At 39.9% G+C, this 24,650-nt stretch overlaps 1 protein-coding gene across 7 annotated transcripts in view; it reads left to right on the plus strand.

The window, feature by feature from the left end:
• The window catches only part of tmem94 (transmembrane protein 94), a 173,163-nt gene that overhangs the window by 66,388 nt on the left and 82,125 nt on the right, over positions 1-24,650 (plus strand). For 6 of the 7 annotated variants that reach the window (XM_072242652.1, XM_072242657.1, XM_072242655.1 and 3 more), the window contains exons 9-15: positions 268-384; positions 1,336-1,392; positions 2,728-2,832; positions 18,448-18,621; positions 20,806-21,009; positions 21,278-21,593; positions 24,042-24,215. In XM_072242652.1, the coding sequence (XP_072098753.1) occupies positions 268-384; positions 1,336-1,392; positions 2,728-2,832; positions 18,448-18,621; positions 20,806-21,009; positions 21,278-21,593; positions 24,042-24,215 (1,147 nt within the window). The remainder of the gene's footprint in view (positions 1-267; positions 385-1,335; positions 1,393-2,727; positions 2,833-18,447; positions 18,622-20,805; positions 21,010-21,277; positions 21,594-24,041; positions 24,216-24,650) is intronic. The other variant, XM_072242653.1, reaches the window with a different exon arrangement.

Genomic DNA, 24,650 nt, shown 5'->3' on the forward strand with positions numbered 1-24,650 from the left:
TGGCAGACTAATCTAATTAATCAACATTAAGTCCAGTTATTTTTGTAGTGTATATGAACCTGTGTTTGGATCAATACCTTCAGAATGCTGTTCCCAAGACATAACATTGCTACTGAGTTGTCTCCTGCTTGTATCCATGCTTCCTTAATAATTTCCATTCACAAGTAATGCTATGTTTGTTGATTTCAATCTTAATGGGGATGTGTATGTGTGTATATGTATGTGTGTGTATAAAGAAGATAATTATAGTTTGCAATGATTGTTTAGGTGAATGGCGTTCTGCCAATTCTTCCCTTGTTCTTCCCTGTGGTGTGGGTGTTGGTCACAGCCTATGGAGAAGCTAGAGTTCTAGCACAGTTCAGCAAGGCTCCTCCTGTTGGCCTGGTAAGTTTTCTCCCGTCTCAAACAGCGGATGCCAGTAGCTTAGATAGGTGCAGAGGAGGCCAAAACTTGCTGACATCATTTTAAACAAACTTTTAATAGCCTTTCTTGATCATTCAAAATGTTTAAAGCTTTTATATAGCTATATAGATCTGTTTTGTGAAATCATTGCTCATTAATTAAATTGATACAGAAAATTTAAGCTTCTATTTGTGGGATGAAAATATATCCCTACATCAGGCAGCAATGCCTGTTTAAGGATTCTGTGATGGTTTGTTTGTCAAAGTTCTTGGACCTGATAAGGAGTGTATCTGAATACGTTTGTATTGTGTGGGGTTAATAGTTCCGCCGTCTGGGTGTGAAGAGTGCTATGTGAGTAGCCTGTGTTGAGTGTTAATCCCAGATTGCCTGAACTTCCTGAATTTTAGGAATCCCAAAAGGTAACTTCATCAAGATGGAAGATTAATATATTTTGGATAACGTGTTCAGGTTAATATGTACAATGCAGGAGCAGGCTATTCTGGTTCAAGTTGATATACAAATGCAAAATATTAGAAATGCTCAGTATAAGTGTCAGTGGAGATAGAAAAAGTGAATTAACTCGTTAGGACAATTGCCTTTTGTCAGTTGACCTTATTTTATGGACAAGTGCATGTATCCATGGGAGCAATGAAAACTTACTTGCAATGTCAACAACATTGTAACATCCAATAAGCAGCATTCAACAGAAAAATAAATTATATACAATATTTTACACAAAAATGTAATTTGAACAAAAAATGCCCATTTTGGTAGTCAGATTCTTCATTGTGTTGCACTGCTAAACTGTAGCTATTGCTAAATATAATGTAGATTACTGATTTAACCATTGATCACTAGTTTTGATACTCCACGATACTGGGGTGTGAGTTCAGTAATTCAACTTGCTATTTACTGATGCTTCTTTCCATGCAGCTGGCGAAATTCTCCGAGGATACACTCAGCAGTTACACAGAAGTGGTTTCTTCAAAGGTAGAGTCCTTTGGTTACAGCAAGCTCCAGACTTTCTTGGGTTCTGAATCTGTATTCATCTGGTGCAATATTTCATTCAGGTTTTGTTGCTTTGTTGTGAAGCAAAGCATGTGTTGTAGAAGATGGGGTGAAGAAATATAAATTTGTCAATAAAACTTGGTATTTTCCTTGGCAACTATTACCAACCTTGTATTTCAATCAGTTTCATATTTCATTCTGTGCTCCTGTTTTCCTTGTGTCCAACCAAGTTGGTTGCTGGCAATCTTACTGGGATGTAAATTGCCTGTGGTTAAAAGACCTCTGCAAGTGTGGCAGTGTGGTGACCAATTACAACGTGGAATTTAATTTCCCATTCAATCCAGAATTGTCATTTGAACAATGTGAAATCACAAGTCTGCCACAAGTGCTATGGCTTTGGACAGAGCATTGAAAAATGGCATAAGTCATTTATCAGATTTTATAATGCCTGTTTATACCTCTGTGAATGGCTAAGCCCCTACTGTAATCCTTCCTCCCTGGGATCAAGCTCTTGGATTACCCAGGGAGGAAGGAAATTATTCTTTTAAAAAGGGGTCCTAAACCAAGTTAGGTTTTTGACATTTCTTATATTTCATTTTGGAATTGTTAATGCATCCCAGCTAGATGCCAGCTCTAGCTGTTTGGTTGTTTAAATATTTTTGATTGAAAAGTAAATGACTGAAAGAAATCAAGGAAGATAATGTGATGTGGCCTTCCCTCCTATGCAGCTGCTTTGATTGCATTTTTTCCTATATTTGGAACGAGAGAAAGAAGAATGTGTAATATCATACTCATAATGAGGATGTCTATGGGAACTTTATAAACAATATTCTGCATAATCTCTCACAATTTTCTCCTCATTACTCAGTCAAGTTAGTGTAATATATTTTGCTAGTTCTGCAGAATAAGGGGCAAAAGAATGCTGTTTTAAATTATGAGCAGCCCTGTTCTTGAGTTCTGTAGCTATCCAGATAATGACATGGGGGAGAGCATTTGTGAGAATGATTTGCAAAAGAAGTGTTAATGGATTTAGATTGATTGGCTTGAGCCAAGGGATGGGGTGCTGCATTCTGAATGGAGAGGCTGTGAACTGAAGGGGGATCTGGTGATCATGAAAGGGGAGGCAGGAGCCTGCATTTTCCACTTTTTATGTGGGGAATGCAATAGCTGTTGAATAACCGTAATATAAACTTCCCAAACATTTCAGTAATGCAGGAATTTTGTACGTGCACCAGAATGTTTTTTTTTGGTGGGGGGGGCGGGGAATGCTCCTGCTTTCTGTTCTGTACTTGGTTAAATATTCATCTTCCACAACAGGAAATGATGCTCTGTATTTGGAGTCACTTCTGGTCACTACTACGAGGAAAATCTCTTACCCTCTGCTACACTTCTAGTCTGCTTCAGAACTTGGGCTCTGTAACGGTCAGTACATTTATCTAGTATTATGGACATATTCTTAACCTGATGTCAGAGGTAACACAAACATTTTGTGAAAAGCAGTGATGGATATTGGTGTAATTACCTCTCACATTTCTTTATGACATAAGCCATCTGGCCTGTCAAATCTTTGCTAGCTGTCACAACATTTTCATCAGTTCCATTGCCCCATTTATTTCCCTGTAACCTATCTCAAGTGCCTTTTGATTTTGCTGCTATCCTAGAGGCAATGTTTACATTAACCAATAGCCCAACAACCCATAAATATGAAGGAACTGGAGCACCTGGGAGAAGCCCAACTAATCACGGGGAAAATATGAAAACTCCATAGGAAAGACATCCAAGATCATAATTTCATCCCCATTTCTAGGAGTAGTAACGATGTTCTCTGGTAATATGATCATTGAGAAATCAACAAAGAAATTATCTTTTGCTTCTTTTAATTTTAGTGGAAGAGGTAAAACACCAGTATATTGCAAGAAAGTTTATGTTTAAGTGGCATTGGTTAAGAATGTTCTTAGCACGCCTACACTGCTTGATATAATTTTGTTTCTCTGCTGCTGGAGCCATAACACGGTCCATCCTTTATCAGTGAGCACTTATGATATAAGTATGTGGATTCTGTTTAACCTTGGCCAGTTTAGCAGATTGTTGTAGCAGATTTGATTTCAGATTTTGTGGATATTTTGCTGTATTGATATTATTCGTATATGTTATTATTTGAATTATTACCTTTTATAAGCAAATGCTAACTCTAAATGGAGTGTTACTGAACAGATAGTTCCTCTGGCATATCTAATCTTTGTATGTCAGTAATTTGCCTTCCAGAGAAGGTTAATACTAAAGTTAAAAAAACTCAGTTTTTGCATGTTACGTTTATATATCTGCTTTGAATGTTACATTTCACTTTGATATTCTTTAGGTAGATCTGCTCAGTCATTAGCATGCAAGATTCCACTTGTGTCAGAATCAGGTTTAGTATCGCTGGCAGCAGTACATTGCAATACTTAATTTTTTAAAAAAAATTACAGTAAGAGTATATTTAAATTAAACAAGAAGTGCAAAAACAGGAAAAGAAATAGTGATATATTCATGGCTTCATTGTCCATTCAGAAATCTGACGGCAGAGGGGAAGAAGCTGTTCCTGAAACATTGAGTGTGTGTCTTCAGGCTCCTGTACCACCTCCTTGATGGTAGAAATGAGAAGAAGGCATATCCTGGATGATGTGGGTGAATGCTCCCTTCTTGAGGCATCGTCTTTTGAAGGTGTCTTTGATGGTGCTGGCTGAGTTTATAACTTTCTGCAGTTTTTTTTGATCCTGTGTAAGGGCCCCTCAAAAGAGTCAGTTATGCAACCAGTTAGAATGCTCTCCAGGGTACATCTGTAGAAATATGCAAGTATCTTTGGTGACAAACCAAATCTCCTAAAGCAACTAATGAAATATAGTTGCTGTCATGCCTTCTTTCTAATTGCATCAATGTGTTGATCCCAGGATAGGTTTTCATGCGGCTCGCCCTTTCCACTGCTGGCCCCACAATAAGGACTGGTGTGTGTTCCCTTGACTCCCCTCCCTGAAGTCTACAGTCAATCCTTGGTGTTACTGATGTTGAGTGCAAGGTGGTTGCGACAAACTTTTTCAATCTTTTTTTATTGAGTTTCAAATTGATAAACATAACAATGATAATGATACAAAGAGATCGGAATTACATTAGTAACAGTTAACATATACAGACACAGACCCCGAGTAACATATTTAATTTAAACTTCCCAATCTCTTAATAACAACATGAAAAAGATTCCAAAAAAAAGTTTTTACCCCCTACACTAAAAAAAAACCAAAACAAAACAAAAACTGGGCTGCCATATTTCATCGGTTAAAATCATTATTTGTCATGAACTCCGCTCCTCTATATGCAACAAAAAGTTATTAAAAAGGATTCGGAAAAGGTCAGCTTACATCATATAAAGATGTTGAATAAATGGCCTCCAAGTTTTGTCAAATTTAACCGAAGGATCAATGGTACCACTCCTAATTTTTTCCAAATTTAAGCATGTTATAGTTTGGGAAAACCATTGAAATGTAGGGGGATTAGAATCTTTCCATTTAAATAAAATGGATCTTCTGGCTATTAATGTAACGAATGCAATCAAACGACAAGCTGAAGGGGATAAATGACTAAAGTAATCCAAAAACTGCAGTAATAGGATGAGGTTGTAAAGCAATACGTGAAACTACTGAAATAATATCAAAAATGTCTTTTCAATGTTTTTCCAAAAGACGGCAAGACCAGAACATATGCGTCAAGGAAGCTACCTCAGAATTACCTCTGTCACAGACAGGATTTATATGACCATAAAGATGGGCTAACTTATCCTTGGGTATATGGGCCCTATGAACCACCTTAAATTGTATCAGTGTGTCTAGCACACATTGAAGAAGTGCTAACTAGTTGGAGAATTTTCTCCCATTTCTCTATGGGTAAAGTTCTCTTTCCCATTCATTCTTAATTTTATCAGCCGTACCTAAACGTATTTTCGTAACTAAATCATAAACAATTGCTATTAAACTCTTCTGATAGGGGTTTAAACCTAAAAAATTTTCTGTAATTTCAATTTGATGTGATATCAGAAAAGTAGGAAAATAATCTTCAAAAAGTTTCTAATCTGTAAATATCTGAAAAAATGTGATCTAGGCAAATTATACTTATTAGACAACTGTTCAAAGGACATGAGACAATTATCCATGAATAAATCACGAAAACATATTATTCCCTTTGTTTTTCATAAAAGAAAAGCTTGATCAGTTCTGGATGGTTGGAAGAAAAAATTAGATATAATAGGACTTGATAGGATAAATTTATTCAATCCAAAAAATTTACGAAATTGAAACCATATTCATATTGTATGTTTAATTATTGGATTAATCGTTCGTTTGTTTATTCAGTTTAGTAAGTGCAAAGGGAAGCGAAGCCCCTAAAATAGAAGCCAATAAGAACCCCTGTACAGACTCTCACTTGGGGTTCACCCCTCGTGGACATTGAATTTCATCCAAATCTTGTGTCCAGAATGTTAGGTATTGAATATCAATTGCCCAATAATAGAATCTAAAGTTCGGCAATGCCAAACCGCCATCCTTTTTTGATTTCTGTAAATATTTCTTACTTAATCTAGGATTTTTATTCTGCCATATATATAGAGAAATTTTAGAATCAATAATATCAAAAAAGGATGTATAGATGAAGATTGGTACCACCTGAAATAGATACAGAAATTTAGGTAAAATAATCATCTTAATAGCATTGATTCGACCAATCAATGATAGGGACAATGGGACCATTTAGTAAGCAGTTCTTTAACATGATCAATTAAGGGTAAAAAAAATTAACTTTAAATAGATCCTTATGCTTTATTTTAACACCCAAATAAGTAAAATAACCAGTAACCAGTCTAAATGGTGATTGGAACTTGCATATTTAATGGGAAAAGCTCACTCTTATTAAGATTCAATTTATAACCAGAAAAACTACTAAACTGAGCAAGTAATAATATTACTGCAGGGATGGATTTCTCTGGATTAGAGATATATAGTAACAGGTCATCTGCATATAATGATACCTTATGCGTCTCATTCCCACGAATAATGCCAAATATATTGGGTGAATCACGAAGAGCGACTGCCAAAGTTTCCAAGACAATATCAAATGGTAAACGGCTTAAAGGACAGCCCTGTCTAGTACCTCGAAAAAGCCTAAAAAAGGGGGATCTCTGATTATTAGTAAGTACAGAAGCCAAATGATATATCAGTTTAATCCAAGATGTGAATTTTGGGCTAAAATTAAATTTCTCAAGGATGTTAAATAAATATTCCCATTCAACTCTATCAAACGTCTTCTCGGCATCAAGTGAAATAACACATTCTGGCGTTTTAGGTGAAGAAGTATACACAATGTTCATCAACCTCCTAACATTAAAATACGAATAACGATTTTTAATAAATCCTGTAATCCTCCTGCTGTAAATCAGCAGTACTGGGGCTCCACAGGGGACTGTCTTGTCTCCCTTTCTCTTCACCATTTACACCTCGGACTTCAACTACAAGGGTAATTAAGAAAGCTTATGGGGTGTTAGCTTTCATAAGTCGAGGGATAGAGTTTAAGAGTCGCGATGTAATGATGCAGCTCTATAAAACTCTGGTTAGGCCACACCTGGAGTACTGTGTCCAGTTCTGGTCACCTCACTATAGGAAGGATGTGGAAGCATTGGAAAGGGTACAGAGGAGATTTACCAGGATGCTGCCTGGTTTAGAAAGTATGCGTTATGGTCAGAGTATAAGGGAGCAAGGGCTTTACTCTTTGGAAAGAAGGAGGATGAGAGGAAACATGATAGGGGTGTACAAGATGAGAAGAGGAATAGATAGAGTGGATAGCCAGCGCCTTTTCCCCAGGGCACCACTGCTCAATACAAGAGGACATGGCTTTAAGGTAAGGGGTGGGAAGTTCAAGGGGGATATTAGAGGAAGGTTTTTTACTCAGAGAGTGGTTGGTGTGTGGAATGCACTGCCTGAGTCAGTGGTGGAGGCAGATACACTAGTAAAGTTTAAGAGACTACTAGACAGGTATATGGAGGAATTTAAGGTGGGGGCTTATATGGGAGGCAGGGTTTGAGGGTCGGCACAACATTGTGGGCCGAAGGGCCTGTACTGTGCTGTACTATTCTATGTTCTATGTTCTACTGCACAGAATCTTGTCATCTTCAGAAGTTTTCAGATGACTCTGCCATAGTTGGATGCATCAGCAAGGGGGATGAGGCTGAGTACAGGGCGACTGTAGGAAACTTTGTCTCATGGTGTGAGCAGAATTATCTGCGGCTTAATGTGAAAAAGACTAAGGAGCTGGTGGTAGACCTGAGGAGAACTAAGGTACTGCTGACCCCTGTTTCCATCCGGGGGTCAGTGTGGACATGGTGGAGGATTACAAATACTTGGGGATACGAATTGACAATAAACTGGACTGGTCTAATAACACTGAGGCTGTCTACAAGAAGGGTCAGAGCCGTCTCTATCTCCTGAGGAGACTGAGATCCTTTAACATCTGCCAGACGATGCTGAGGATATTCTACGAGTCTGTGGTGGCCAGTGCGATCATGTTTGCTGTTGTGTGCTGGGGCAGCAGGCTGAGAGTAGCAGACACCAACAGAATCAACAAACTCATTCGTAAGGCCAGTGATGTTGTGGGGATGGAACTGGACTCTGTGACGGTGGTGTCTGAAAAGAGGATGCTGTCCAAGTTGCATGCCATCTTGGACAATGTCTCCCATCCACTACGTAATGTACTGGGTGGGCACAGGAGTACATTCAGCCAGAGACTCATTCCACCAAGATACAACACAGAGCGTCATAGGAAGTTGTTCCCGCCTGTGGCCATCAAACTTTACAACTCCTCCCTTGGAGGGGCAGACACCCTGAGCCAATAGGCTGGTCCTGGACTTATTTCCTGGCATAATTTGCATATTACTATTTAACTGTTTATGGTTTTATTACTATTTATTATTTATGATGCAACTGTACGAAAACCAATTTCCCCCGGGATCAATAAAGTATGACTATGACTATGTAATTTACCTGCAAATAAAACATCCTTAAAAATAAAGGAGAAAGACTTAAAAAGATTTAAAAAATTCTAGTATATACCCATCCAGGCCGGGTGCTTTACCAGAATTCATCAAAGAAATTGCTTTTTCTATTTCTTCTTCCGTAATGGGTGCATCTAATGTTAAACATTCATTAAGTAGTAATTTCGGAATATTCAATTTTCTTAGAAATTCATGCATTATGGTAGAATCGTCAGGAAATTCTAATTGGTATAAAGAGGTATAGAATTCTTGAAAAGATGTATTCATTTCATCATGATCAACCGTCAAAGTTCCCTCCCGTTTACAAACTTTAATAATCTGGCGTTTAACCAAAGCAGCTTTCAATTGATTGGCCAGTAATTTACCTGATTTATCACCATGTATATAAAATTGACTCGTAGATTTAAGTAATTGATTTTCAGTTGGGGATATTAATAACAAACTGTATTGCATCTGAAGTTCAAATCTCTTTTTGTAAAGCTCCAAATTAGGAGCAACAGAATATTTTTTATCAATTTCTTTAATCTTATCAACCAATGTACGTATTTCATTATTAATTTGTTTTTTTCAATCCAGCCGAATACGAAATAATTTGTCCACAGATATATACTTTAAAAGTGTCCCATAATATCCCACTGGAAATTTCTTCCATAAAATTAGTTGAGAAGAAAAAGGCAATCTATTCTTTAATAAGGTTAACAAAATTTAAGTCCTGAAGCAGAGTAGAATTGAACCACCATTGTCTAGCACTGAAAGTTACATCAGTTAATTTGATTGACTAGTTTTAGGGGCGCATGATCAGAGATGGCAATTGCATCATACTCACAGGCAGTAACAGATGAAACTAATCGAGAATCAATGAAAAAGTAATCAATTCTGGTGTAATTATGATATACATGAGAAAAGAATGAGAGCTCTTTATCGTTAGGATATAAAAACCTCCAAACTTCGACGATTCTGGAGTCAACTAAAAAGGAATTGACAAAAATGGTGGATTTGTTTGGAAGTACCTGACTAGGCGCAGACCTGTCCATCGAGAGATTCAGGCAACAGTTTAAAATCTCCGCCCATTATCAACGTATATTCATTTAAATTAAGAAGAGATGCAAATAAATGCTTAAAGAATTCAGGATAATCGGTATTTGGTGCATAGATGTTAACCATAACAACTTTTTGGTTATAAAGTAAACCAGTAATTAATAGAAATCTACCATTCAGGTCTGAAGTTTTTTCATAGTGAACAAATGAAATTGAGGAATCTATAAAAATAGAGACTCCTTTCACCTTATCCTGTGAATTAGAGTGAACTTGATTATCTTTCCAAATCCTATATATAAAAAAAAACGCTGATTATCCTCCTTCCTTACATGAGTCTCCTGGGCAAAGATAATCTGATCATTCAATCTATGAAAAACTTTAAAGATCTTCTTCTGTTTGATCGGATGATTCAAACCATTCGTATTCCATGAAACAAAGTTAATAATATTATCCATTGTACTTGAATAAACCATATTGTGTGTAAAGGGTTAACCTTACTGCATAGGAAACTCATGAATCAGGAAGAGGGAAAAAGGTTTAAAGAGGAACCAGAAGTTACGACAATTCAGACATATCTGTAGTTTCAAATTAGCCCAGATGGAAAAAAAAGTAAACTAAAAATAGACCCACCCCCACCCAAAAAAAGCTAGAAAACTGGCCAATAGCCAGCCAGAAAGCTATCTAGACACTTTCCTATCCCCATCTCTCTTGAAAGCAAGTCTCCAATGAAAAAGGAATGCAAAACACCACCCACAGTCAAAACATTGAGAAGAGAATACCATAAAAAACATTTTGAAAGGCAAGATCTTGAAAAGTGAAACAGAATACAAACTTATTAATATTTTTAGGAAAAAAAATCAGTCACCAAATCAGATTCTTAATTATTTTCAAAAACAAACAATTGAAAATAATAGACTAAAATAATAAAGGGAAAGAAAGAAAAAGGAACTTTAACATAAAAGCATGATAAATATCCATACTCCAAAACAATGTATGTGCATTATCAAACCAAGGGCAAAATTCTTCAAACTTTAAAAGTCCAAATCTATGAACTGATTATTAACTTACCAACAAATGAATGCAGACATGAAAAAACAGTAAATTTATTAGACAGCTGAGCTCGAACTTTGATCCTCAAGAAATTGATATGCTTCGTCTACGGATTTAAACCATATACGCGATTTTTCAGGCAGAACAACCCTTAGATGAGCTGGAAATAGTAGAACTGGTTGGAACTTTCTTTGATAGAGCTCGGACATCACCAGTTTATAAGCCAAATGAGTACAAACATGAAGAAACAGCAAATTTATTAGACATCTGAGCTCGAACTTTGATTCTCAAGAAATTGATATGCTTCGTCCACGGATTTAAACTATTTACACAATTTATCAGGCAGAACAACCCTTAGGCGAGCTGGAAATAGCAGAGCTGATAGGAAATTTCTTTGATATAACTCAGACATCTCCAGTTTAAGAAGCGATCTTTCTTGCATTACTTCAGGACTGTAGTCTTCAACCAGAAGAAACTTGAGATCTCCATGCACAATAACCCCTTTCTGACGAGCAATTTGAATCAAATGCTCCTTAGTATGTACATAATGAAATCGGAGTATCATAGGTCAGAGTTTCAACTCCTTAGGGGGTTTAACTCTTAAAGACCGGTGGGCGCGATCGAGTATAGGGGAGAAGAAAAAACATCAGAACTGAACACCTCCATTAAAAATTGAGAAAAAACTTTAATAAGGTCACCGTCACCACTCTCAGCATCTTCACTGAGTCCTACTATTCGCAAATTCTGTCTCTGACTACGATTTTATACTTGATTTTATACTGTTCCAGTGTTTGAGTGGTCGAAGTTAATTTGTTTTCCAATAGATCCAGTCTGCGATCTCTCTGTCTCCCAGATTCAACGAGTTTGGAAATTTGTTGTTTTTCGCTCTCCTGCTGCCAACCTTCCTTCGATCTCCTTTAACAATACTTCCAAAGTAGCAAATCTTTTATCGAATTTATCATCCAGGAGCTTGGAGATAGCCTCCAAAGTAAGTTGAGTCTGTTTAGGCTGTTCAAAAAAACCTTCCTTTCCATTTGTGTTGGGCACGTGGCCAAGTGGTTAAGGCGTTTGTCTAGTTACCTCAAGGTCGCTAGTTCAAGCCTCAGCTGTGGCAGCATGTTTGTGCCCTTGAGCAAGGCACTTAATCACACATTGCTCTAGTCTGTGCAAGGAGTGGTGCCCCACACAGACTTCCAATTTGCGCCTCGTAAAGCATGAAAATGCCCGACGCAGGCCTGTCATGGTCTGAGTCGACATTCCCTCCCCTCCCCTTCCATTTCCATTACTGGCTTTCTTGCCTTCAGGTAATACCTTTTTTCCTCTGGTAGTCATTTCCATCGATTAAAAATCAAAATTCAAGCATATAGAAGTGTTATAAACACTTTGAGATAGATAGTAAAAGGGTGGTAAAAAGATTGAAAAATGAACGGAGCAAAGCCAAGATGCGACCTACTCCATCTAGCGCCCCAAGAGAGTCCGGTTGTGACAAACTCAACCAGTTGATCTGTCTTGCTCCTCTGCGCCTCCTTGTCACCATCTGAAATTCAATACTTGTGTCATTGACAAATTTATAGATACTGTTTGAACTCTGCCTAGCCACACAGTCATGAGTGTAGAGAGAGTACCTCAGTGGGCTAAGCATGCATTCTTGAGCTGTGCCAATGTTAATAGTCTGGTGCAGGTTGAAATAACAGCATCTCGCTGACAGTGGTCTCCCAGTGAGGAAGTCGAGGATCCAGTTATAGAGAGAGGTACAGAGGCCCAGATTGTGGAGCTTGTTGATTAGAACTGAGGGTATGATTTGTGTTGAACATTTAACAGTAATCAATAAACAGCAGCCTGACATAGGTATTAGTATTGTCTAGATGATCCAAGGCTAAGTGGTGAGCCAGTGAGATTGAATCCACTGTAGACTTATTGTGGCGATGGGCAAATTGCAGTGGGTTGAGATCCTTAGGCAGGAGTTGATTCTAAAGCAGCACACACAGAACACTGGATGAACTCGGCAGGATCGATGGAAAAGAATAAACAGTCAACGTTTCGAGCTGAAGCCCTTCTTTAGGACTGAGAAGGAAGGGGGAAGATGCCACAATAAAAAGATGGTGGGAAGGGAAAGAAGCTAGCTGGAAGGTGATAGGTGAAACCAGGTGGGTGGGAAAGGTCAAGGGTTGGAGAAGAAAGAATCTGATAGAGGGGAGTGGACCATAGGAGAAAGGGAAAGAGGAGGGGTCCCAGGAGGGAGCAATAGGCATGTGAGGAAAAAGTAAAAGGTCAGAGTGGGAAATGGAGGAAGAGGGTTGAATTCTTTACCAGAAGGTGACATCAATATACATTCCATTAGGTTGGATGATACCCAGATGGAATATAAGGTGTTGCTTCCCCACCCTGAGGGTGGCCTCATCCTAGCACAAGAGGAGACCATGGACCAACATTTTGGAATGGGAATAGGGCATTAAAATGTTTGACCACTTGGAAGTCACCTTTGTGACAAATGGTACGGAGACGCTCGATGAAGTGGGATAAGCGCCTGGAGGGAGTTAGTGGGGAGGGACAAATGGACAAGGGAATTGCGGAGAGAGTGACCCCTGCAGAAAGTGGAGGGGTGGAGGTAAAGATATACTTAGTGGTAGGATCCCTTTGAAGATGGTGGAAGTTGTAGAGGATAATGTGTTGGATGCAGAGGTTGATGGGGTGGTAGGGAAGAACAAGAGGGACTCTATCACTATTAAGGTGGTGGGAAGATAGAGTGAGTGCCGATGTATGGGAAATGCGGGGGATGTAGATGAGGGCAGCATTAATGATAGAAGGAGGGAAACACTGTTTTTAAAACATGGAGGAGATGTCCTTGAATGGAAAGCCTTGTCCTGGGAACAGATGCAGCGGAGGTGAAGAAACTGAGAAAAGAGATTCCAGCCATGACTAACCTCAGTGCACTCTATCACAGTAGGTGTGTGTGCCACTGGGGTGATGGTTGTTGAAGCAGCTCATGTTGCTCTTGAGCATTGGTATGATTGTTGCCCTTCTGAAGTGGGTGGGAACCTCAGAATGGAGCAGAGAGAGACTGAAGAGGTCCTTGAACACTCCTGCTGTTGGTTGGCACATTTTCACTACCAAGTATGCCACAGGACCTGACACCTTGTGTGGGTTCACCCTCTTGAAAGAGGTTCTGATGTCTGTCTCCGAGACAGAGATCATAGGGTCACCAGATGCTGCCGGGATTCACACGGGTGTAGTTTTATTCTTCCTTTCAAAGTGTGCATAAGAGGGGTTGAGCTCACCTGGGAGTGAATTATCACAGCCATTCATGATGTTAGGTTTTACTGTGTAGGCTTATTAATTTTCTTTCCATTATCAAGCTTGTTAAAAATTCTTTACTTGCGACATGGCAATTATCAATTTGGCATACTGTCTTCATTCCTCACGATATGGCTTCCCTAGTATTAAATACACCTTGAGTCCACTTTGCTAACACCTCTGTGTTTTGTCTCCATTTTTGTGACTGCCTGTCGCTTCAATTCTCAATGCTTTCTGCTCTTGGACTTGATTAATGAAGCTGAAGGCACATTGTCCCATCGTTCTGTTAAGCACTTTCAAGCTTGCAACCCAACAGTAGGTTCAGCAATTTTTTGAATCATTACCACTGCTCCAATTTTACTATGGTGGGACCTGGTCAAGATTACATTGTCATTACTTATTTTGAGGTAATCGTTGTTACCCTTGGAAAACACAGTTCTCATGATAATATAAGTGCCATGGAAGGACAAATTTGCAGAGAAAGATCATATTAATATTTCAGCTTGGGAATCTTTAATCAAACTTGGGAGTCTTTAATTTGTGGCAAATTGTTAGCATCCCATTGGTAAGAAATTGGTGGGGGGAGGGGAGGTGATGGGTGAATGGCAGATGAAGCTAAGTCAATACACTGCTCAATACAAGAGGACATGGCTTTAAGGTAAGGGGTAGGAAGTTCAAAGGGGATATTAGAGGAAGGTTTTTTACTCAGAGAGTGGTTGGTGCGTGGAATGCACTGCCTGAGTCAGTGGTGGAGGCAGATACACTAGTGAAGTTTAAGAGACTATTAGACAGGTATATGGAGGAATTTAAGGTGGGGGCTTATATGGGAGGCAAGGTTTGAGAGTGGGCACAACATTGTGGGCCGAAGGGCCTGTACTGTGCCGTACTATTCTATGTTCTAATACTCTTTAAAGGAGAAGGATAATCACATGAAAAATGCTCAAATATAGGACTGAGAATTTTGCTCCTTGACATTAGTACTTGCCGTCATTTGTTTGTGGAATTCCATACGCTGGCAGCTGAGTCTGCAAGTACAACAAATCCTTACAAATAGGGAAAAAATAGGCAGCCTGGAGATGTGGAAGTGTAGCTTATTAATTTTGATTTAATTATGTTTACCTTCAACTACTTATAGCGATGAAAGACTTTTAGCTTGCATTACTTGGCTTCACGAAGTCTTTAAACATAGAAAACCTGCAGCCCAATACAGGCCCTTTGGCGCGCAACGTTGTGCCGAACATGTCCCTACCTTAGAAATTACTAGGCTTACCCATAGCCCTCTATTTTTCCAAGTTCCATGTACCTATCCAAAAGTCTCTTCCACCTCCACCACAGTTGCCGGCAGCCCATTCCACGCACTCACCACTGTCTGCGTTTTTTAAAAAAAAACAACAACTTACCCCTGACATCTCCTCTGCACTCACCAGCACCTTAAACCTGTGTCCTCTTATAACCATATAACAATTACAGCACGGAAACAGACCATCTTGGCCCTTCTAGTCCATGCCAAACTCTTACTCTCACCTAGTCTCACCGACCTGCACTCAGCCCATAACCCTCCATTCCTTTCCTGTCCATATAGCTGTCCAATTTAAATTTAAACGACAACATCGAACCTGCCTCAACCACTTCTGCTGGAAGCTCGTTCCACACAGCTACCACTCTCTGAGTAAAGAAGTACCCCTCATGTTACCCCAAAACTTTTGCCCTTCAACTCTCAACTCATGTCCTCTTGTTTGAATCTCCCCCACTGTCAATGGAAAAAGCCTATCCACGTCAACTCTATCTATCCCCCTCATAATTTTAAATACCTGTATCAAGTCCCCCCTCAACCTTCTACGCTCCAAAGAATAAAGACCCAACTTGTTCAACCTTTCTCTGTAACTTAGGAGATGAAACGCAAGAAACATTCTAGTAAATCTTCTCTCTACTCCCTCAATTTTGTTGACATCTTTCCTATAATTCGGTGACCAGAACTGTACACAATACTCCAAATTTGGCCTTACCAATGCCTTATACAATTTCAACATTACATCCCAACTCCTATACTCAATGCTCTGATTTATAAAGGCCAGCATACCAAAAGCTTTCTTCACCACCCTATCCATGTGAGATTCCACCTTCAGGAAACTATGCACCATTATCCCTAGATCCCTCTGTTCTACTGCATTCTTCAATGCCCTACCATTTACCATGTATGTCCTATTTTGATTTGTCTACCAAAATGTAGCACCTCACATTTATCAGGATTAAACTCCATCTCCATCTTGCGGCAACCATCTTAGCCCTTGGAAAAAGCCTCTTACTATCCACATGATCAATGTCTCTCATCATCTTATACACCTCTATCAGGTCACCTTTCATCCTCCATCGCTTCGAGGAGAAAAGGCCAAGTTCACTCAACCTATTCTCATAAGGCATGCTCCCCAATCCAGGCAACATCCTTGTAAATTGCCTCTGCACCCTTTCTATGGCTTCCACATCCTTCCTGTAGTGAAGCGACCAGAACTGAGCACAGTACTCCAAGTGGGGTCTGACCAGGATCCTATATAGCTGCAACATTACCTCTCGGCTCCTAAATTCAATTCCATGATGGATGAAGGCCAATACACCGTAAGCTTTCTTAACCACAGAGTCAAACTGTGCAGCTGCTTTGAGCGTCCTATGGACTCGAACCCCAAGATCCCTCTGATCCTCCACACTGCCAAGAGTCTTACCATTAATACTATATTCTGCCATCATATTTGACCTACCAAAGTGAGCAACCTCACACTTATCTGGGTTGAACTCCATCTGCCACTTCTCAGCCCAGTTTTGCAACCTATCAATGTCCCACTGCAATCTCTGACAGCCCTCCACACTATCCACAACACCCCCAACCTTTGTGTCATCAGCAAACTTACTAACCTATCTCTTCACTTTCTCATCCAGGTCATTTATAAAAATCATGAAGAGTAAGGGTCCCAGAACAGATCCCTGAGGCACATCACTGGTGACCGACCTCCATGCAGAATATGACCGGGCTACAACCACTCTTTGCCTTCTGTGGGCAAGCCAGTTCTGGATCCACAAAGCAACGTCCCCTTGTATCCCATGCCTCCTTACTTTCTCAATATGCCTTGCATGGGGTACCTTATCAAACGCCTTGCTGAAATCCATATATACTACATCTACTGCTCTTCCTTCATCAATGTGTTTCGTCACATCCTCAAAAAATTCAATCAAGCTCATAAGGCACAACCTGCCCTTGACAAAGCCATGCTGACTATTCCTAATCATATTATACCTTTCCAAATGTTCATAAATCCTGCCTCTTAGGATCTTCTCCATCAAATATATAGTCTTTGAGAGATTGGACAAGTAAATAGTTCATCTGTTTATTGGCATTGAGGAAAAAGACTTCAGAGCAGAAAGATCTGTTGAAAAAAATCCAGTAGTTCAGATGTTTGTTTGGAATGTGAGCTGGGAATCCAGTGTATGGCTGGGGTCTGAACTCTGAGCTGTGGCTGGTGCCAGGTTTGGGGTCAGGAATGTGTGTGGTTTACAATTGGAATTAGTATCTGGAGAACTTGTATATTCTTCGCACCTTTTTAAACTGGATTGACTAGAAATTTTATTACCACAGTGTAGTATGTAAAAAAAAAAATATTGAAATAAATATTTGGCTAGTGGTAAGAATAACATCCAAAAATGTAGTGCAATGCTACCAAAGTCCCAAGAGTTGCAGGATTATGTAAGTTGTACTGTGGTGGCATCCGTTAGCTTTGCGATACCATGGATCTGCGCCTGGAAGTTTCCAGGGTGCAGGCCTGTGCAAAGTTGTATTGAAGACCGGCAGTTGCCCATGCAGCAAGTTTCTCCTCTCCACGACACCAATGTTGTCCAAGGGAAGGGCAAGGGCCGATACAGCTTGGCACCAGTGTTGTCGCAGGAGTTGCCAGAACGAGGTTGAAGGCAACGTCGGACTGTCTTAGGGACTCCAGCTCCAGATTTGTCCTCAGGGTTTACTCCTGAAGCCCTTCCCATGAGTGGGTATGGCCGCAAGGCAGAGGAGGTTTGAAGTCAGAGTTTTCCCTCTCTTAGATAGATTGCCTTCCCAGGCTGACGAGCTCCATCTACCTGAAAGATGGTTTGATCAGTTGGGCAGGAAAGTGAAAAATGGAATTTAATGTATAAAAATATGGGATACTGATATTTGGGTATAACAAAATCAAGAGAATAAGCAAGAGAAGGGAAGATATTGAACGGTATGGAAGAGCAAATGAAGGTTGTTCTGTATACCCAGGAATCTAAGTAGCAAGAAATGAAAATAAGAATGATATGTTGTGCTTTACTAGTTGAGACATACAATGTAAGAGTAGAGGGGTTGTACAAGAACTGCATACAACACTAACTTTTCATAAGAATGGCATGGTCCTAGTCCTAGTACTTTGCTGCCTGTAAAAAGCACTTTTTCCATTGCTTTCTTTCAAAATCTTCCCTTTACCTATATTCATACCTGAAATTCATGTTACCGTTACAGGTAGCTTGGATTTGTCTTGGTAGAAAATTCAGGTTATAATTATCATGTCAACTTGAATCATTAGGTGCTTTGCTGTGTAGACAAACAAGGAATACTGTCCTGGCCCAATCCCAGTCCGGAAACAGTTCTGTTCTTCAGTGGACGTGTGGAGCCACCCCATGATAGCCTAGAGGACCTGAAAGATGACTTATCACTGCGATCATTTTGTCACACAGAGATGGAAGAAGAGAAGGATGAGGTAAGTTTCTTCCTGATGTGTTAGAACCTGAGCTGCTATTCAGACTGCCAGTTCTACATCTGTGTGGCCTACAGGAAACTTTCATGTTCCTATTTAAAAAAATTTTAAACTTCCATTTTTAAGTAAAAATAAATTGTTATCTAAAGTATAGATTTAAAAACACAATTTTCAAATGAGAAATGTTAGGTAATTGCAATAATGATAAGTTCATGTATTACTCAGCACCTGAGCATGCCTCATTTCCTGCAGTGTGTTGTAGGGGAGCGGTCCCCAACCACCAGGCTGCGGACCGGTACCGGGCCACAAGGCATGTGCTACTGGGCTGTGAGGAAACGATATGATTTGGCGATATGAGTCAGCTGCACCTTTCCTCATACCCTGTCATGCCCACTGTTGAGCTTGAACGCACGCGAGGTCATTACTCGCATGTCATCCATGTCAGCGCGGGAAGGAGATCAACTCCTCGAGCTTGCAAATAATGGCGGGCTGAAAAGTATGTTTGACATAGCATCTCTGCCGGCATTCCGGATCAAAGTCAAGGCTAAATATCCTGAGATATTCAGGAAAGCACCGAAAACGTTGCTTCCATTTCCAACATATCTATGCAATGAATGCAATGAAAACTAAATTGCGGAATAGACTGGACATAAGGAACCCCCTTTGAGTATCGCTGTCTCCCATCACCCCTCGATAGGACCGTCTTATTGCAGGAAAACAAGCCCAGGGCTCCCACTGATTCAGCGATATTGATGCATTGCAATGATTTTATATGTTCATACGAGGAAAATATGCGCTGTGTGTTTGATATCCAAACGTTACTTAAAATGTTATGATGCTATTATAAGTGACTTATATAACCATGTAACAATTACGGCATGGAAACAGGCAATCTCTGCCCTTCTCGTCCGTGCCGAACGCTACTCTCACCTAGTCCCACCGACCTGCACTCAGCCCATAACCCTCCATTCCTTTCCTGTCCATATACCCATCCAATTTTTCTTTAAATGATAATATCGAACCTACCTCTACCACTTCTACTGGAAGTTCGTTCAACACTTCAAGCTCCCCTGTCCTCCCTGATAATTGTCTTATCGCTATATTCATGCGAGGAAAATATGCGCTGTGTGTTTAATATTAAATTCGTTAGATAAACCCTTTTAGAAACGAAATTGAGTGTATTAGCCACTTATCACCTATATTCTGGTTGTGATTAACAACCCCCCCCCGGTCGCTGCTGCCAACAGAATCGGCAAAAACAGTTTTTAAGAAATCGGCACGTAAACGCATGCACAAGTTACACATGCGCACTGGTGCCCGCGCAAGGCTTCATGGTCATTGTAGTCTTTCTCGGGGTAAACCCAACGTATTTGACTGCTACTCTTGTACGTTGGCAACCCTACCCCCCCAGGTCGGCCAGTCCGCAAGAGTATTGTCAGTATGAAACCGGTCTGCAGTACGAGAAAGGTTGGGGACCCCTGTTGTAAGGTATGCCTTGAATGTGTTTTTGATGTTTCTGTTTTACTCAATCTTTCATGGTGCACAGACCTGATTCTTCCCTCAGATTGCATTCATCATTAAACTTGTTTCCACATCACTCTGGAACAACAGATGACCTGTTGCTCTTTTCTCCATCCTTATCCTTAGCATGCTTCTAAAAATAGGTGTGGTTTGAGTAGGAATCAAACCCTGGGCTCAATGCCTGTATGATATGTTGGATGGGCACTAAATCAGTAGGGGTGTGAAACTGCTTTGAACAGAGCACAACATCCATTGTAACATTTCACTGACTGAAGATTCGAAATTACTGTCTTAGGTATTTAATTTTGTGATCTAATGTTGCCATCTTGGGCATGTCAGCATTCAGGAACTCAATAGAAGTTTTGAGTAAATGGAGTAAAAAGTCCAGTGGCAAGTCTGGCTCTGGAAATGAAGGGGTACAGATTTCTGGTTATGGCAATAAATCAGAGGGAAGGTGAGAAAATTTTTTGAGTTATACTCAAAATTCTATGTCTTTAAAGAGTGAAAACAGATTTAATAATGTAAATGGTAGTTGAATAGGTATTTAAAGAAAATAAATCATGTATCATAAGAGCAGGGGGATGGCCAGTTATTCAAAGACAAGGTCCTTGTATGCTTCAAAATTGTTCTAAATGAGTCAACTTTTCGACACTTAAAAACTCCTAGCCCAGGGAAGCTGATGCCCTATTGCCCAACACCGGCCTGGAATTTGTAAACATCACCAATGAGGATGGACAGGAGAGAGAGGAAAAGATTGAAAGCACTCCACGTTCGAGGAAACGTAGTGACAATCGACGATGTAAGCATTTGTCAGGGTCCAACGTCAGCTTCAGCAAAGACACAGAAGGAAGAGAGGATGATATGACACAGGTAATAAAGATTAAAATTATCTGAGATGTATCTGCTTAACCAAGTGTTTTTATTTTTGAATAAATTTTTTATCCTAGTTTTTTGTTTAATGGCTTAGATTTGGCCAGAACTGGCAATGGTTTATAACTCATAGATTATTTTCCAATTTAGATTCAATCTGACATCAGTACTTTATCCGTCAACCATCTTTCTACAGCAGACCTTGATACCATAAGAAATGTGTCATGTGTACTAAATTCATTTATATCTGATTCTGCACATATTGCAGATGAGTGGTATTGGCGAAGACCTGGACTTGGAAGCAGAAGATTATATCTGTGATTACCACCTGGAAATGCTGAGTCTCTCACAGGACCAGCAGAACCCGGCCAGTATTCAGTTTGATGACTCGAACTGGCAACTCCACATCTCTTCGCTGAAACCATTGGGTCTCAATATCCTCCTGAATCTCTGTTATTCCACTGTTACCGAGCAAGTATGCCGCTTCTCTGATCACTTGTCCAATATCGCCCTGCAAGAGACATCAGGCACAGCCATGCCAGTCCATGTTCCTTGGGGGCTCTGTGAATTGGCCAGGCTCATAGGTATGTGTCTAGCATTTCTAAGGTGCCTAATGTGTTAATTTTAAGATTAAACATCTGAGGTTATTTAACACTTGTTATCCTAATTTTATATTTGAATATCTGCATATGTGTGACACCCTGTCATTGCCATCTTTAATGAAATTTATTACATTACATTGTACACTAATTTATAATTTAATAGTTCATTCATAATTTTAGATAATGCAGTAGTAAATGACTGCCCAAAACTGTTGTTCTGATTTGCATGTAAAGTACTCAATTCTGGTGTTGGTGCTCAGTCCTTGGATGTAGACTTCATGACATATTTGGTTTATAAATTAGTCTTTTGCAGCTTGCAACCACGCTATCATTTAGAATACTAATGCATCTACAGTATGTGAGAGAGAAGTTGCATGTGTATTATATTTTTGCAGATCCAGAATTTTCAATAGCACTGAATTTTTTTTAGATCAGTGGTTCACAACTTTTTTTCTGCTCGCAGCACACATGTGACTTTTATTTACCTTTGTGGCCCTCATCCTCCATAGGCTCTGTTAGTTGCTAAAGTTTTTCTTTGGTTAACTATACTAATTTAATATACAGTCAATATGTTTTCACATATTATAGGTATTACATGTTAATTGTAATGTTACCAGTGTATATGAAAACTATTTAAGGGCTCAGAATAACAGGCTGACCTGCAGGATTTGAATCAACATACATAAAAGTTGCTGGTGAACGCAGCAGGCCAGGCAGCATCTCTAGGAAGAGGTACAGTCAATGTTTCGGGCCGAGACCCTTCGTCAGGACTAACTGAAAGAAGAGCTAGTAAGAAATTTGAAAGGGGGAGGGGGAGACACAAAATGATAGGAGAAGACAGGAGGGGGAGGGATGGAGCCAAGAGCTGGACAGTTGATTGGCAAAAGGGATATGAGAGGATCATGGGACAGGAGGCCTAGGGAGAAAGAAAGGGGGAGGGGGGAAGCCCAGAGGATGGGAAAGGGGAATAGTGAGAAGGACAGAGGGAGAAAAAGGAGAGAGAGAAAAAGAATAGTGTGCATATAAATAAATAACGGATAGGGTACGAGGGGGAGGTGGGGCATTAGTGGAAGTTGAGGTGAAGCGACACTTCACCTGTGGGTCGGCTGGGGTGATGTACTGCATCCAGTGCTCCCGATGCGGCCTTCTGTATATTGGCGAGACCCGACGCAGACTGAGAGATCGTTTTGCTGAACACCTACGCTCTGTCCGCCAGAGAAAACAGGATCTCCCAGTGGCCACACATTTTAATTCCACATCCCATTTCCATTCTGATATGTCTATCCACGGCCTCCTCTACCGTAAAGATAAGATAAAGCCACACTCAGGTTGGAGGAACAACACCTTATATTCCGTCTGGGTAGCCTCCAACCTGATGGCGTGAACATTGACTTCTCAAACTTCTGCTAGTGTCCCACCTCCCCCTTGTAACCCATCCGTTATTTATTTATTTATTATGATATGTACATTCATTCTTTCTTTCTCTCTCCTTTTTCTCCCTCTGTCCCTCTCACTATACCCCTTGCACATCCTCTGGGCTCCTCCCCCCTCCTTCTTTGTCCCTAGGCCTCCTGTCCCATGATCCTCTCATATCCCCTTTGCCAATTAACTTTCCAGCTCTTGGCTCCTGTCTTCTGTCACTTCGGATCTCCCCCTCCCCCTCCCACTTTCAAGTCTCTTACTAGCTGTTCTTTCAGTTAGTCCTGATGAAGGGTCTCAGTCCGAAACGTCGACTGTACCTCTTTCTAGAGATGCTGCCTGGCCAGGTGCATTCACCAGCACCTTTTATGTGTGTTGCTTGAAATTCCAGCATCTGCAGACTTTCTCGTGTTTGCAGGATTTGAATGGTGCTTTTTGCATGGTCAAGCAGGAGTAGGGAAAGCGATTCACATGCCTTATTTGCATCATTAACATATTTTTCCATTCATTTTATTCAGGGTTCTAAATAAATTATGTTCATATATTTTTTATACTGTGTATTTCAGTAATATTTCATTAAGACAGGAAACTAACGGCCCATTCAGAAACTCTTGTGGTCCCCAGTTCCTTTTTTTTTTACTTATTGTCCCTACAAAATCCGGCATGGCTTCCTGTTGGGGGGTGGGGGTGGGGGGAAGAGGTGGTATATGGCCTAGGTTGAGAACCATTGTTTTGGATGATGCAGCATTCGTATATGTTTATTGAGGAAATTTTAAAATCAGCTTAAATTTCCCAATTTTGCTTGTAGTATGTCAGATTGCATCTATATCGTTTATTTGCCAAAACTTGTTGAATTGTGAATGAATGCAAAAGAGCCTAAATATAGTGAACAGTTTTCAATAATAACTCAAGACAATGGCCACAGCCCATAGTTGTAGGATGACCTGAGGAAGGAAGAAAAGAAGTTTTTGAAGAAAACAGAAACAAATTTATTGTTGTTTTTTTTTGTAGGTTTTACTCCTGGTGCTAAAGAACTCTTCAAACAAGAGAATCACCTGACCATGTATCAGCTTCCAACAGCAGAGATAGTCCAAGAACCAGTAACTCGGCGACTTTTGAATGTAACCAAGAGGCGACCACCACTCAGTCACATGATTAGCCTTTTTGTGAGAGATACAGTAACTGGTGAATATTAATTTCAAAATACTTGAGTTATAATGGGGGAAACTTTCCTCTAGTGCTAACCTCTGCCACAAGCCATAGTAATGGGCCTCGCATTCAGATGAAATCTCTTTGTTGAACCACTTCCTCAAATATCTTGAATAAAACTCAGAAAAATAGAGACTTGGTGAGAACACTGATAGATGAATTTCATACCAACAAAAAACTTTCACGCCAAGATATAAAAATGAGATTATATGATGATAGGTCAAAGGGCCTCTTTCCCAGGTGTAAGACCCCAAACATTAAATCAGTACTGGCTCATCTTGTAATTTACCTTATATGTAGAAAACTTCTTAAATTTTTTTGGACAAAAATGTGCATCATTTTTGACTAAGCAAAATTTTAAAGATGTTTTTGCTATTAGCAAATCTATCTAAATGAAACTGTCTCAGAATC

This window comes from Mobula birostris, chromosome 24 (genome assembly GCF_030028105.1).
Source record: "Mobula birostris isolate sMobBir1 chromosome 24, sMobBir1.hap1, whole genome shotgun sequence".
NCBI lineage: Eukaryota > Metazoa > Chordata > Chondrichthyes > Myliobatiformes > Myliobatidae > Mobula > Mobula birostris.